This window comes from Pseudophryne corroboree, chromosome 1 (genome assembly GCF_028390025.1).
Source record: "Pseudophryne corroboree isolate aPseCor3 chromosome 1, aPseCor3.hap2, whole genome shotgun sequence".
Lineage (NCBI taxonomy): Eukaryota > Metazoa > Chordata > Amphibia > Anura > Myobatrachidae > Pseudophryne > Pseudophryne corroboree.
This window is the reverse complement of record NC_086444.1, coordinates 5,639,470-5,654,921: the sequence shown is the minus strand read 5'-3', so window position 1 is coordinate 5,654,921 and position 15,452 is coordinate 5,639,470. Positions and strand designations below refer to the sequence as shown.

Below are 15,452 nucleotides of genomic sequence, written 5' to 3'. Positions count from 1 at the left end.
GCGGAGGAATGAGGGGCACAGGACAGCAGGAGTCAGAGCAGAGGAGTGAGGGGCACAGGACAGCAGGAGTCAGAGCAGAGGAGTGAGGGGCACAGGACAGCAGGAGTCAGAGCAGAGGAGTGAGGGGCACAGGACAGCAGGAGTCAGAGCGGAGGAATGAGGGGCACAGGACAGCAGGAGTCAGAGTGGAGGAGTGAGGGGCACAGGACATCGGGAGTCAGAACAGAAGAGTGAGGGGCACAGGACATCAGAAGTCAGAACAGAAGAGGGAGGGGCACAGGACATCAGGTGTCAGAGTGGAGGAGTGAGGGGCACAGGACATCAGGAGTCAGAGCAGAGGAATGAGGGGCACAGGACATCAGGAGTCAGAGCAGAGGAGTGAGGGGCACAGGACATCAGGAGTCAGAAGAGTGAGGGGCACAGGACATCAGGAGTCAGAGCCAGTGGCGTAAGTTTGTCCCAGTTGCCCGGAGGCAAGAAAAATATTGGTATCCCCTCCCCCCACCCCCTATGTATATAATTTGCTCCTGCATAGTAAGCCTGCAGATTCTAACTATATGAAGCTACTACAAAACCATTGCAACTAGGCAGATCTTTGTAGGGGTCCAGCCACACACTACATAGATCTGCTCAGTCACTCCCAATGCTGATTATTTCTCTGACAATTAATTTGCAAGTGTCCTATCCACGATTAGAACCCACAACCTATTACACTGGAAACATGCACCTTACTGATGGAGATATTTGCTCTTGCATAGGAAGTATGAGAATTCTAACTATATGAAGTTACTTGTAATTGTCAGAGGAATAACTTCATATAGTTAGAATTATCATGCTTCCTTTATAGGAGCAAATAGCTTCATCAGTAAGGTGTCTGCTTCCAGTATATCTAGAATAAAGAGGGTGTGATTTGTAAGGTGTAGTGGCTAGTTGGGAAGTCGGCTACGGAAGAGTTACCGGCTGTTGTCAATTAACTTAATTGATTAATGTTGCTGAACACACAGAACAGGAGTAGAGGTGCCCCCCTTCAAAGCAGGAGCCCGGCGGCAGCTGACTCCGTTGCCTCCCAGAGTTCTGCCTCTGGTCAGAGCAGAGGAGTGAGGGGCACAGGACAGCAAGAGTCAGAGCGGAGGAATGAGGGGCACAGGAGAGCAGGAGTCAGAGCAGAGGAGTGAGGGGCACAGGACAGCAGGAGTCTGAGCGGAGGAATGAGGGGCACAGGACAGCAGGAGTCAGAACAGAAGAGTGAGGGGCACAGGACATCAGAAGTCAGAACAGAAGAGTGAGGGGCACAGGACATCAGGAGTCATAGTGGAGGAGTGAGGGGCACAGGACATCAGGAGTCAGAGCAGAGGAGTGAGGGTCACAGCACAGGACAGAGGGAGTCAGAGCAGAGGAGTACAGCACAGGACAGCAGGAGTCAGAGCAGAGGAGTGAGGGGTACAGCACAGGACAGAGGGAGTCAGAGCAGAGGAGTGAGGGGTACAGCACAGGACAGCAGGAGTCAGAGCAGAGGAGTGAGGGGTACAGCACAGGACAGCAGGAGTCAGAGCAGAGGAGTGAGGGGTACAGCACAGGACAGAAGGATTCAGAGCAGAGGAGTGAGGGGTACAGCACAGGACAGAGGGATTCAGAGCAAAGGAGTGAGGGGCACAGGACAGCAGGAGTCAGAGCAAAGAGTGAGGAGCACAGGACAGCAGGAGTCAGAGCAGAGGAGTGAGGGGCACAGAACATCAGGAGTCAGAGTGGAGGAGTGGGGCACAGGACATCAGGAGTCAGAACAGAAGAGTGAGGGGCACAGGACAGCAGGAGTCAGAGCAGAGGAGTGAGGGGCATAGGACATCAGGAGTCAGAGCAGAGGAACGAGGGGCACAGGACAGCAGGAGTCAGAGCAGAGGAGTGAGGGGCACAGGACAGCAGGAGTCAGAGCAGAGGAGTGAGGGGCACAGGACATCAGGAGTCAGAGCAGAGGAATGAGGGGCACAGCAGAGGAACGAGGAGCACAGGACAGCAGGAGTCAGAGCGGAAGAATGAGGGGCACAGGACAGCAAGAGTCAGAGCAGAGGAGTGAGGGGCACAAGACAGCACGAGTCAGAGCAGAGGAGTGAAGGGCACAGGACATCAGGAGTCAGAGCAGAGGAGTGAGGGGCACAGGACATCCGGAGTCAGAGCAGAGGAGTGAGGGGCACAGGACATCCGGAGTCAGAGCAGAGGAGTGAGGGGCACAGGACAGCAGGAGTCAGAGCAGAGGAGTGAGGGGCACAGGACAGCAGGAGTCAGAGCAGAGGAGTGAGGGGCACAGGACAGCAGGAGTCAGAGCGGAGGAATGAGGGGCACAGGACAGCAGGAGTCAGAGTGAAGGAGTGAGGGGCACAGGACATTGGGAGTCAGAACAGAAGAGTGAGGGGCACAGGACATCAGAAGTCAGAACTGAAGAGTGAGGGGCACAGGACATCAGGAGTCAGAGCAGAGGAGTGAGGGGCACAGGACATCAGGAGTCAGAGCAGAGGAGTGAGGGGCACAGGACATCAAGAGTCAGAGCAGAGGAGTGAGGGGCACAGGACAGCAGGAGTCAGAGCAGAGGAGTGAGGGGCACAGGACAGCAGGAGTCAGAATGGAGAAGTGAGGGGCACAGCACAGGACATCAGGAGTCAGAGCAGAGGAGTGAGGGGTACAGCACAGGACATCAGGAGTCAGAGCAGAGGAGTGAGGGGTACAGCACAGGACAGCAGGAATCAGAGCAGAGGAGTGAGGGGCACAGGACAGCAGGAGTCAGAGCAGAGGAGTGAGGGGTACAGCTCAGGACATCAGGAGTCAGAGCAGAGGAGTGAGGGGTACAGCACAGGACAGCAGGAGTCAGAGCAGAGGAGTGAGGGGCACAGGACAGCAGGAGTCAGAGCAGAGGAGTGAGGGGTACCGCACAGGACAGAGGGATTCAGAGCAGAGGAGAGAGGGGTACAGCTCAGGACAGCAGGAGTCAGAATGGAGGAGTGAGGGGCACAGGACAGCAGGAGTCAGAGCAGAGGAGTGAGGGGCACAGCACAGGACATCAGGAGTCAGAGCAGAGGAGTGAGGGGTACAGCTCAGGACAGCAGGAGTCAGAATGGAGGAGTGAGGGGCACAGGACAGCAGGAGTCAGAGCAGAGGAGTGAGGGGCACAGCACAGGACAGCAGGAGTCAGAGCAGAGGAGTGAGGGATACAGCACAGGACAGAGGGATTCAGAGCAGAGGAGTGAGGAGTACAGCACAGGACAGCAGGAGTCAGAGCAGAGGAGTGAGGGGTACAGCTCAGGACATCAGGAGTCAGAGCAGAGGAGTGAGGGTTACAGCACAGGACAGCAGGAGTCAGAGCAGAGGAGTGAGGGGTACAGGACAGCAGGAGTCAGAGCAGAGGAGTGAGAGGTACAGCACAGGACAGCAGGAGTCAGAGCAGAGGAGTGAGGGGTACAGCTCAGGACATCAGGAGTCAGAGCAGAGGAGTGAGGGTTACAGCACAGGACAGAGGGATTCAGAGCAGAGGAGTGAGGGGTACAGCACAGGACAGTAGGAGTCAGAGCAGAGGAGTGAGGGGTACAGCTCAGGACATCAGGAGTCAGAGCAGAGGAGTGAGGGGTACAGCACAGGACAGAGGGATTCAGAGCAGAGGAGTGAGGGGTACAGCACAGGACAGTAGGAGTCAGAGCAGAGGAGTGAGGGGTACAGCTCAGGACATCAGGAGTCAGAGCAGAGGAGTGAGGGTTACAGCACAGGACAGCAGGAGTCAGAGCAGAGGAGTGAGAGGCACAGCACAGGAGAGCAGGAGTCAGAGCAGAGGAGTGAGAGGTACAGCACAGGACAGCAGGAGTCAGAGCAGAGGAGTGAGGGGCACAGGACATCCGGAGTCAGAGCAGAGGAGTGAGGGGCACAGGACAGCAGGAGTCAGAGCACAGGAGTGAGGGGCACAGGACAGCAGGAGTCAGAGCAGAGGAATGAGGGACACGGGACAGCAGGAGTCAGAGCAGAGGAGTGAGGGTCACAGGACAGAGGGAGTCAGAGTGGAGGAATGAGGGGCACAGGACAGCAGGAGTCAGAGCAGAGGAGTGAGGGGCACAGGACAGCAGGAGTCAGAGCGGAGGAATGAGGGGCACAGGACAGCAGGAGTCAGAGCAGAGGAGTGAGGGGCACAGGACAGCAGGAGTCAGCATGGAGAACTGACGGGCACAGGACAGTGGGAGTCAGAGTGGTCGAGTGAGGAGGCACAGCGCAAGACAGCAGGAGTCAGGGCAGAGGAGTGAGGGGCACAGGACATCCGGAGTCAGAGCAGAGGAGTTAGGGGCACAGGACAGCAGGAGTCAGAGCAGAGGAGTGAGGGGCACAGGACAGCAGGAGTCAGAGCAGAGGAGTGAGGGGCACAGGACATCCGGAGTCAGAGCAGAGGAGTGAGGGGCACAGGACAGCAGGAGTCAGAGCAGAGGAATGAGGGGCACAGGACAGCAGGAGTCAGAGCAGAGGAGTGAGGGGCACAGGACAGCAGGAGTCAGAGCAAAGGAGTGAGGGGCACAGGACATTGGGAGTCAGAACAGAAGAGTGAGGGGCACAGGACATCAGAAGTCAGAACAGAAGAGTGAGGGGCACAGGACATCAGGAGTCAGAGTGGAGGAGTGAGGGGCACAGGACATCAGGAGTCAGAGCAGAGGAGTGAGGGTCACAGCACAGGACAGAGGGATTCAGAGCAGAGGAGTGAGGGGTACAGCACAGGACATCAGGAGTCAGAGCAGAGGAGTGAGGGGTACAGCACAGGACAGAGGGATTCAGAGCAGAGGAGTGAGGGGTACAGCTCAGGACATCAGGAGTCAGAGCAGAGGAGTGAGGGTTACAGCACAGGACAGCAGGAGTCAGAGCAGAGGAGTGAGGGGTACAGGGCAGCAGGAGTCAGAGCAGAGGAGTGAGAGGTACAGCACAGGACAGCAGGAGTCAGAGCAGAGGAGTGAGGGGTACAGCACAGGACAGCAGGAGTCAGAGCAGAGGAGTGAGGGGTACAGCTCAGGACAGCAGGAGTCAGAGCAGAGGAGTGAGGGGTACAGCACAGGACAGCAGGAGTCAGAGCAGAGGAGTGAGGGGCACAGGACAGCAGGAGTCAGAGCAGAGGAGTGAGGGGTACAGCTCAGGACAGCAGGAGTCAGAGCAGAGGAGTGAGGGGTACAGCACAGGACAGCAGGAGTCAGAGCAGAGGAGTGAGGGGCACAGGACAGCAGGAGTCAGAGCAGAGGAGTGAGGGGTACAGCTCAGGACATCAGGAGTCAGAGCAGAGGAGTGAGGGGTACAGCAAAGGACAGAGGGAGTCAGAGCAGAGGAGTGAGAGGTACAGCACAGGACAGCAGAAGTCAGAACAGAAGAGTGAGGGGCACAGGACATCAGGAGTCAGAGCAGAGGAGTGAGGGGCACAGTACATCAGGAGCCAGAGTGGAGGAGTGAGGGGCACAGGACAGCAGGAGTCAGCATGGAGAACTGACGGGCACAGGACAGTGGGAGTCAGAGTGGTCGAGTGAGGGGGGAGAGCGCAAGACAGCAGGAGTCAGGGCAGAGGAATGAGGGGCACAGGACATCCGGAGTCAGAGCAGAGGAGTGAGGGGCACAGGACAGCAGGAGTCAGAGCAGAGGAGTGAGGGGCACAGGACAGCAGGAGTCAGAGCAGAGGAGTGAGGGGCACAGGACATCCGGAGTCAGAGCAGAGGAGTGAGGGGCACAGGACAGCAGGAGTCAGAGCACAGGAGTGAGGGGCACAGGACAGCAGGAGTCAGAGCAGAGGAATGAGGGACACAGGACAGCAGGAGTCAGAGCAGAGGAGTGAGGGTCACAGGACAGCAGGAGTCAGAGTGGAGGAATGAGGGGCACAGGACAGCAGGAGTCAGAGCAGAGGAGTGAGGGGCACAGGACAGCAGGAGTCAGAGCGGAGGAATGAGGGGCACAGGACAGCAGGAGTCAGAGCAGAGGAGTGAGGGGCACAGGACAGTAGGAGTCAGCATGGAGAACTGACGGGCACAGGACAGTGGGAGTCAGAGTGGTCGAGTGAGGGGGCACAGCGCAAGACAGCAGGAGTCAGGGCAGAGGAGTGAGGGGCACAGGACATCCGGAGTCAGAGCAGAGGAGTGAGGGGCACAGGACAGCAAGAGTCAGAGCAGAGGAGTGAGGGGCACAGGACAGCAGGAGTCAGAGCAGAGGAGTGAGGGGCACAGGACATCCGGAGTCAGAGCAGAGGAGTGAGGGGCACAGGACAGCAGGAGTCAGAGCACAGGAGTGAGGGGCACAGGACAGCAGGAGTCAGAGCGGAGGAATGAGGGGCACAGGACAGCAGGAGTCAGAGCAGAGGAGTGAGGGGCACAGGACAGCAGTAGTCAGAGCGGAGGAATGAGGGTCACAGGACAGCAGGAGTCAGAGCAGAGGAGTGAGCGGCACAGGACAGCAGGAGTCAGAGCGGAGGAATTAGGGGCACAGGACAACAGGAGTCAGAGCAGAGGAGTGAGGGGCACAGGACAGCAGGAGTCAGAGCGGAGGAATGAGGGGCACAGGACAGCAGGAGTCAGAGCAGAGGAGTGAGGGGCACAGGACATCAGGAGTCAGAGCAGAGGAATGAGGGGCACAGCAGAGGAACGAGGGGCACAGGACAGCAGGAGTCAGAGCAGAGAAGTGAGGGGCACAGGACAGCAGGAGTCAGAGCAGAGGAGTGAGGGGCACAGGACAGCAGGAGTCAGAGCAGAGGAGTGAGGGGCACAGGATATCAGGAGTCAGAGCAGAGGAATGAGGGGCACAGCAGAGGATCGAGGGGCACAGGACAGCAGGAGTCAGAGCGGAGGAATGAGGGGCACAGGACAGCAGGAGTCAGAGCGGAGCAATGAGGGGCACAGGACAGCAGGAGTCAGAGCAGAGGAGTGAGGGGCACAGGGCAGCAGGAGTCAGAACAGAAGAGTGAGGGGTACAGGACATCAGGAGTCAGAGCGGAGGAGTGAGGAGCACAAGACATCAGGAGTCAGGGCAGAGGAGTGAGGGGCACAGGACATCCGGAGTCAGAGCAGAGGAGTGAGGGGCACAGGACAGCAGGAGTCAGAGCAGAGGAGTGAGGGGCACAGGACAGCAGGAGTTAGAGCAGAGGAGTGAGGGGCACAGGGCAGCAGGAGTCAGAGCACAGGAGTGAGGGGCACAGGACAGCAGGAGTCAGAGCAGAGGAATGAGGGGCACAGCAGAGGAACGAGGGGCACAGGACAGCAGGAGTCAGAGCAGAGAAGTGAGGGGCACAGGAGAGCAGGAGTCAGAGCAGAGGAATGAGGGGCACAGCAGAGGAACGAGGGGCACAGGACAGCAGGAGTCAGAGCAGAGGAGTGAGGGGCACAGGACAGCAGGAGTCAGAGCAGAGGAGTGAGGGGCACAGGACAGCAGGAGTTAGAGCAGAGGAGTGAGGGGCACAGGACAGCAGGAGTCAGAGCAGAGAAGTGAGGGGCACAGGACAGCAGGAGTCAGAGCGGAGGAATGAGGGGCACAGCAGAGGAATGAGTGGCACAGCAGAGGAATGAGGGGCACAGCACAGGACAGCAGGATTCAGAGCAGAGGAGTGAGGGGCACAGGACATCAGGTGTCAGAGTGGAGAAGTGAGGGGCACAGGACATCAGGAGTCAGAGCAGAGAAGTGAGGGGCACAGGACAGCAGGAGTCAGAGCGGAGGAATGAGGGGCACAGGACATCAGGAGTCAGAGCAGAGAAGTGAGGGGCACAGGACAGCAGGAGTCAGAGCGGAGGAATGAGGGGCACAGGACAGCAGGAGTCAGAGCGGAGGAATGAGGGGCACAGCAGAGGAACGAGGGGCACAGCACAGGACAGTGGCACAGCACATGACAGCAGGAGTCAGAGCAGAGGAGTGAGGGGCACAGGACATCAGGAGTCAGAGAAGAGGAGTGAGGGGCACAGGACATCAGGAGTCAGAGCAGAGGAGTGAGGGGCACAGGGAGTGAGGGGCACAGGACATCAGGAGTCAGAGCAGAGGAGTGAGGGGCACAGGACAGCAGGAGTCAGAGCAGAGGAGTGAGGGGCACAGGACAGCAGGAGTCAGAGCAGAGGAATGAGGGGCACAGGACAGCAGGAGTCAGAGCGGAGGAATGAGGGGCACAGCAGAGGAATGAGGGGCACAGCAGAGGAATGAGGGGCACAGCAGAGGAGTGAGGGGCACAGGACAGCAGGAGTCAGAGCGGAGGAGTGAGGGGCACAGGACAGCAGGAGTCAGAGCAGAGGAATGAGGGGCACAGGACAGCAGGAGTCAGAGCGGAGGAATGAGGGGCACAGGACAGCAGGAGTCAGAGCGGAGGAATGAGGGGCACAGGACAGCAGGAGTCAGAGCAGAGGAGTGAGGGGCACAGGACAGTGGGAGTCAGAGCAGAGGAATGAGAGGCACAGGACAGCAGGAGTCAGAGCAGAGGAGTGAGGGGCACAGGACAGTGGAAGTCAGAGCGGAGGAATGAGGGGCACAGGACAGCAGGACTCAGAGCAGAGGAGTGAGGGGCACAGGACAGTGGGAGTCAGAGCAGAGGAATGAGGGGCACAGGACAGTGGCACTGCAGTCTGTACCTTGTCATCCTCATAGATGATATCTGCTGGCAGAGACCTGTCGATGATCTTGGAGAAAATGGTGGGAGATTTCCTCAGTGTAGCCGCCTGCCGCGCTCTCTCTACCTCATCACTGTGTATCCCGTCACTGGCACAATATGGTCGCTGACCAAACAGAAAAGAAGAAAGCTACATGAGGGTGTACGTACATATAATGTTACAGGACTGTATTTAGAGGGTATAGAAGTGGAGTTACTTCTGATTTCTTTCCATAATTCCCCTGTCAGTGTGATGATCCCCCCATGACATGACATCCAGGGCCTGGGGGGTCTTACATCATTAGGGAGTGGGATTATGTCATTGTGGTTGAGGAGGAAGTGATGTAAGATAACAGGAACATGGGAGACAGGCAGAGAACTTTCTATGGAGTACTATATGGTGATATGAGGGGAGATTGAGGGGATAGCATGAGAGGAAGGATTGGGGGATATGATGATGATGAAAGGGGGGTTTGGGTGACATGATGATAGTAACATACTGTAGTTTCTGAGGTTGAAAAAATAGGATTTTAATTACCTACCGGTAAATCCTTTTCTCGTAGTCCGTAGAGGATACTGGGGTCCATTTAGTACCATGGGGTATAGACGGGCCTTGGGCACTTTAAGAAATCAATAGTGTTCGCTGGCTCCTCCCTCTATGCCCCTCCTACCAGACTCAGTCTAGGAAACTGGGCCTGAGGAGACGGACATACTATGGGGTATATTTACTAAGGTCCCGATTTTGACCGAGATGACGTTTTTTCTTCAAAGTGTCATCTCGGTAATTTACTAAGCAAAAATCTCGGCAGTGATGAGGCCATTCGTAATATTTTGGAAGTCCTAGGAAAAAATCACGAATCAATACACCATCGGTCAAATACGCCTGCAATTTGGTAGAAATCGGTCATTTACTAAAAAGTGCAAAACACAAACACTGCCGACAATAGCCAAACACTGCCGTGATAAAATACAAATCGTGAAAAAGTGCTAAAAAAAAACAGACCTGCTTTTTTATCCCGTGTTTGTATAGGCATGCACGGATCCATGACATCCGTGCATGTTTTTCAGTGGGAAGGGGGGGGGAATGTTCTAAATTTTCCGGAAAAAAATTGCGTGGGGTCCCCCCTCCTAAGGCAAACCAGCCTCGGGCTCTTTGAGCCGATCCTGGTTGCAGAAATATGGGAAAAAAATGGACAGGGGTTCCCCCATATTTAAGCAACCAGCATCGGGCTCTGCGCCTGGTCCTGGTTCCAAAAATACGGGGGACAAAAAGAGTAGAGGTCCCCCGTATTTTTGAAACCAGCACCGGGCTCCACTAGCTGGACAGATAATGCCACAGCCGGGGGTTACTTTTATACAGTGCCTTGCGGCCATGGCATCAAATATCCAACTAGTCACCCCTGGCCGGGGTACCCTGGGGGAGTGGGGACCCCTTCAATCAAGGAGTCCCCCCCCCAGCCACCCAAGGGCCAGGGGTGAAGCCCGAGGCTGTCCCCCCCATCCAATGGGCTGCGGATGGGGGGCTGATAGCCTTTGTTCAAAGTGTTTGATATTGTTTTTAGTTGCAGTACTACAAGGCCCAGCAAGCCTCCCCCACAAGCTGGTACTTGGAGAACCACAAGTACCAGCATGCGGCGGAAAAATGGGCCCGCTGGTACCTGTAGTAGTACTACTACTAAAAAAATACCCCAATAAAGACATCACACACACACCTTGAAAGTATAACTTTAATACATACATGCACACCAACATACATACATACTTACCTATGTTCCCACGCAGGTAGGTCCTCTTCTCCAGTAGAATCCATGGTGTACCTGTAGAAAAAATTATACTCACATAATCCAGTGTTTTCGGCTCCTCTGCTTGAAATCCTTTTGTAATCCACGTACTTGAAAAAATAAAAAAACGGATACCCGACCACGAACTGAAAGGGGACCCATGTTTTCACATGGGTCCCCTTTCCCCGAATGCCAGAAACCCACTCTGACTTCTGTCTAAGTGGGTTTCCTCAGCCAATCAGGGAGCGCCACGTTGTAGCACCCTCCTGATCGGCTGTGTGCTCCTGTACTGTATGACAGGCGGCACGCGGCAGTGTTACAATGTAGCGCCTATGCGCTCCATTGTAACCAATGGTGGGAACTTTCAGGTCAGCGGTGAGGTCACTTTCGGTCAACCGCTGACCTGAAAGTTCCCACCATTGGTTACAATGGAGCGCATAGGCGCTACATTGTAACACTGCCGTGTGCCGCTTGTCATACAGTACAGGAGCACACAGCCGATCAGGAGGGTGCCACAACGTGGCGCTCCCTGATTGGCTGAGGAAACCCACTTAGACATCAGTCAGAGTGGGTTTCTGGCATTCGGGGAAAGGGGACCCATGTGAAAACATGGGGCCCCTTTCAGTTCGTGGTCGGGTATCCGTTTTTTAATTTTTTCAAGTACGTGGATTACAAACGGATTTCAAGCAGAGGAGCCTTCAACCATGGATTATGTGAGTATAATTTTTTCTACAGGTACCCCTTGGATTCTACTGGAGAAGAGGACCGACCTGCGTGGGAACATAAGGTAAGTATGTGTATATGGAGGTGTGGATGGTTGTATTAAAGTTATACTTTCAAGGTGTGTGTGTGATGTCTTTATTGGGGTATTTTTTTAGTAGTAGTACTACTACAGGTACCAGCGGGCCCATTTTTCCGCCGCATGCTGGTACTTGTGGTTCTCCAAGTACCAGCTTGCGGGGGAGGCTTGCTGGGCCTTGTAGTACTGCTACTTAAAACAATATCAAACACTTTGAACAAAGGCTATCAGCCCCCCATCCGCAGCCCATTGGATGGGGGGGGACAGCCTCGGGCTTCACCCCTGGCCCTTGGGTGGCTGGGGGGGGGGACCCCTTGATTGAAGGGGTCCCCACTCCCCCAGGGTACCCCGGCCATGGGTGACTAGTTGGATATTTGATGCCACGGCCGCAAGGCACTGTATAAAAGTGACACCCGGCTGTGGCATTATCTGTCCAGCTAGTGGAGCCCGGTGCTGGTTTCAAAAATACGGGGGACCCCTACTCTTTTTGTCCCCCGTATTTTTGGAACCAGGACCAGGCGCAGAGCCCGATGCTGGTTGCTTAAATATGGGGGAACCCCTGTCCATTTTTTCCCCATATTTCTGCAACCAGGATCGGCTCAAAGAGCCCGAGGCTGGTTTGCCTTAGGAGGGGGGACCCCACGCAAATTTTTTTTTACATTTAAACTTTTTTTTATTTTTTATAACAAAGTGCACAATGAAGCCCAGCACGGATCTCTCAGATCCGGCCGAGATTCATTGTATTAAAGTCGGCAGTGTTTTACAAGTCACTCACGTAAAACACTGCCTAAAAAAACGAATGACATCGACATCGGAAAACCCGAAAATGCAGAATACGGCAGCTTAGTAAATTAGTCGTAATCAATTCAAAAAGTTGCAGTTTTACACTTTCGATGTCATTCGTGATTGAACTTTGACCTCAAATGGGAAAATACGATTCTTAGTAAATTTACCCCTTTGAGGGGACATAAAAGGATAGCGGTGAGATATGAACCAGCACACACAAACAAGAGGAAAGCCATGCTAACCCAACCTGAACAGGAACAGCAACAGCTGAACCAAGAACAATACTTACTGAAGTAACAGTACAGGAAACACAAAACACCGGGCAGGCGCCCAGTATCCTCTACAGACTACGAGAAAAGGAATTACCGGTAGGTAATTAAAATCCTATTTTCTCTTACGTCCTAGAGGATACTGGGGGCCACATTAGTACCATGAAGATGTACCAAAGCTCCCAAACCGGGTGGGAGATTGCTGAGGTTCCTGCAAAACTGATTGACCAAACTGAAGGTCCTCAGAGGCCAAAGTATCGAACTTGTAAAACTTAGCAAACGTGTTCAAACCCGACCAAGTAGCTGCTCGGCAGAGCTGTAAGGCCGACACACCCCGGGCAGCTGCCCAGGAAGAACCCACCGACCTAGTAGAGTGGGCCTGTACAGATCTTGGAACCGGCAAACCTGCCATAGAGTAAGCATGCTGGATAGTGAGCCTGATCCAGCGAGCAATAGACTGCTTTGAAGCAGGACACCCAATTTTCTTGGGATCAAAGAGAACAAACAGCGAGTCAGATTCTCTGTTACGAGCTGTCCGCTTCACATAGATCTTCAATTCCCTCACAACATCCAAGGACTTTGAAGTAGCAGAGGGGTCGGTAACCACCGGAACCACAATAGGTTGGTTGATATGAAACGCAGATACCACCTTAGGAAGAAATTGCTGACGAGTTCTGAGTTCAGCTCTATCCTCATGAAAAATCAATTAAGGGCTTTTGTGAGCCAACGCCCCCAGCTCCGACACATGCCTTGCAGAAGCTAAGGCCAACAGTGTAACGGTCTTCCACGTAAGAAACTTTATGTCAACCTCCTGTAAAGGCTCAAACCATTCCGACTGTAGGAACTGCAACACCACATTAAGATCCCAAAGTGTCGTGGGAGGCACAAAGGGCGGCTGAATGTGCAGAACCCCCTTCAAAAATGTCTGAACCTCAGGGAGAGAAGCCAATTGTCTCTGGAAGAAAATGGGCAAGGCCGAAATCTGGACTTTTATGGAGCCCAGGCGTAGGCCCACATCCACACCTGACTGCAGAAAGAGGAGGAAACGTGCCAGTTGAAATTCCACCGTAGGAAATTTCCTCACACCAAGAGACATATTTTTTCCAAATACGGTGGTAATGCTTAGACGTTACCCCCTTTCTGGCTTGAATGAAGGTTGGAATAACCTTATCCGGGATCCCTTTCCAGGCTAGAATTGGACGCTCAACTTTCATGCCGTCAAACGTAGCCGTAGTAAGTCTTGATAGACGAACGGCCCCTGTTGTAGAAGATCCACGCGAAGAGGTAGAGGCCACGGATCCTCTGAGAGCATCTCCAGCAGATCCGCGTACCAGGCCCTTCTTGGCCAGTCCGGAGCAATGAGAATTGCTTGAATCTTTTCCCTTTTAATTCTTTTGAGAATTCTTGGGATCAATGGAAGTGGTGGAAAACACGTACACCATCTGGTAGACCCATGGAGTCACCAGAGTGTCCACCGCCACTGCCTGTGGGTCTCTTGACCTGGAAATATACCGCTTGAGCTTCTTGTTGAGATGAGAGGCCATCATGTCGATTTGTGGATGTGTAAAGCACCTGAACATCTCCGAGTGAAGGCCCCACTCTTCTGGGTGGAGGTTGTGTCTGCTGAGGAAGTCTGCTTCCCAGTTGTCTACTCCCAGAATGAAGATTGCCGACAATGCCACAACGTATCTTTCTGCCCAGAGGAGAATCCTTGTTACCTCTGACATTGCTGCTCTGCTCTTCATTCCACCCTGTCAGTTTATGTACATCACCGCCATCACATTGTCCGACTGAACCTGAATGGCTTGATCTTGAAGAAGATGTAATGCCTGTAGAAGGGCGTTTAATATGGCCCTTAGTTCTAGAATGTTGATTGGAAGAATGGTTTCCTGACTTAACCATTTTCCTTGGAACTGTTCCCCTTGGATGACTGCTCCCCAACCTCTGAGGTTTGCGTCTGTGGTTAGCAGAATCCAATCTTGAATCCCGAACCTTCGGCCCTCGGTCAGGTGAGAAGTCTGAAGCCACCACAGAAGAGAAATCCTGGCTTTTGGCGACAGACGTATCCTCTGGAGCATGTGAAGATGCGATCCAGACCATTTGTCCAACAGATCCAGCTGGAAGGGCCTTGCGTGAAACCTTCCGTACTGCAGTGCCTCGTAAGAGGCTACCATCTTCCCCAGAAGGAGAATGCATAGATGCACCGATATCTTGGTCAGTTTTAGAACATCCCACACCATCGACTGGATTACCAATGCCTTTTCTAATGGAAGGAATAGTAACATAGTATCTAAGGTTGAAAAAAGACAATTGTCTATCGGGTTCAACCTATTTGTGGTCTCGTATGCATGATTATTTTGTATAAAATTTTGACTGAATTTGTTGACTGCCGTTCCGATTAACCCCTCTTTTTTATAATAACCATAGTGCGTGACTATGCCCCGTAACCCTGGATATCCTTATCCATTAGGAATCTATCTAACCCATTCTTAAAGGTGTTGACTGAGTTGGCCATTACAACTCCCTCAGGCAGGGAATTCCAAACACGTATCGTCCTTACCGTAAAAAAGCCTTTACGCCGTATTGTGTGGAATCTCCTCTCCTCTAACCTGAGCGAGTGTCCACGAGTTCTCTGTGTTGATCTAACCAAAAACAGGTCCTGCGCAAGATCTGTGTATTGTCCCCTTATACATTTGTAAATGTTGATCATGTCCCCTCTTAATCTCCTCTTTTCCAGTGTAAACATGCCTAGTCTTGCAAGCCGTTTCTCGTATTCCAGCGTCTCCATACCCTTAATTAGTTTGGTCGCCCGCCTTTGAACCTTTTCTAGCTCCAGGATATCCTTTTTGTAGTAAGGTGCCCAGAATTGTACACAGTATTCAAGGTGTGGCCTCACAAGTGATTTACATAACGGGAGTATAATACTCTCGTCCCTAGCATCAATTCCCCGTTTTATGCATGCTAACTTATTATCTTTCCCTCAGCCAGAGCAACACCCCCTACAAACATCTCTATCACTGTTGACAACACTATCATCTCCCCCGTTCCCCAACTCCGCTGCCTGGGCGTCACTCTTGACTCCTCCCTCTTCTTTGCACCCTACATCCAAGCTCTGGCGCAATCTTGTCGGTTCCAGCTACGCAACATTGCTCGCATCAGGCCATTTCTCTCCCAGAGTGCAACTAAACTTATCATCCACTCACTGGTCA

At 53.6% G+C, this 15,452-nt stretch overlaps 1 protein-coding gene across 2 annotated transcripts in view; it reads right to left on the bottom strand.

The window, feature by feature from the left end:
• The window catches only part of HINT2 (histidine triad nucleotide binding protein 2), a 116,143-nt gene that overhangs the window by 51,962 nt on the left and 48,729 nt on the right, over positions 1 to 15,452 (bottom strand). For both annotated transcript variants that reach the window (XM_063916104.1, XM_063914201.1), the window contains exon 3: positions 8,592 to 8,735. In XM_063916104.1, coding sequence (XP_063772174.1) covers positions 8,592 to 8,735 — 144 coding nt within the window. The remainder of the gene's footprint in view (positions 1 to 8,591; positions 8,736 to 15,452) is intronic.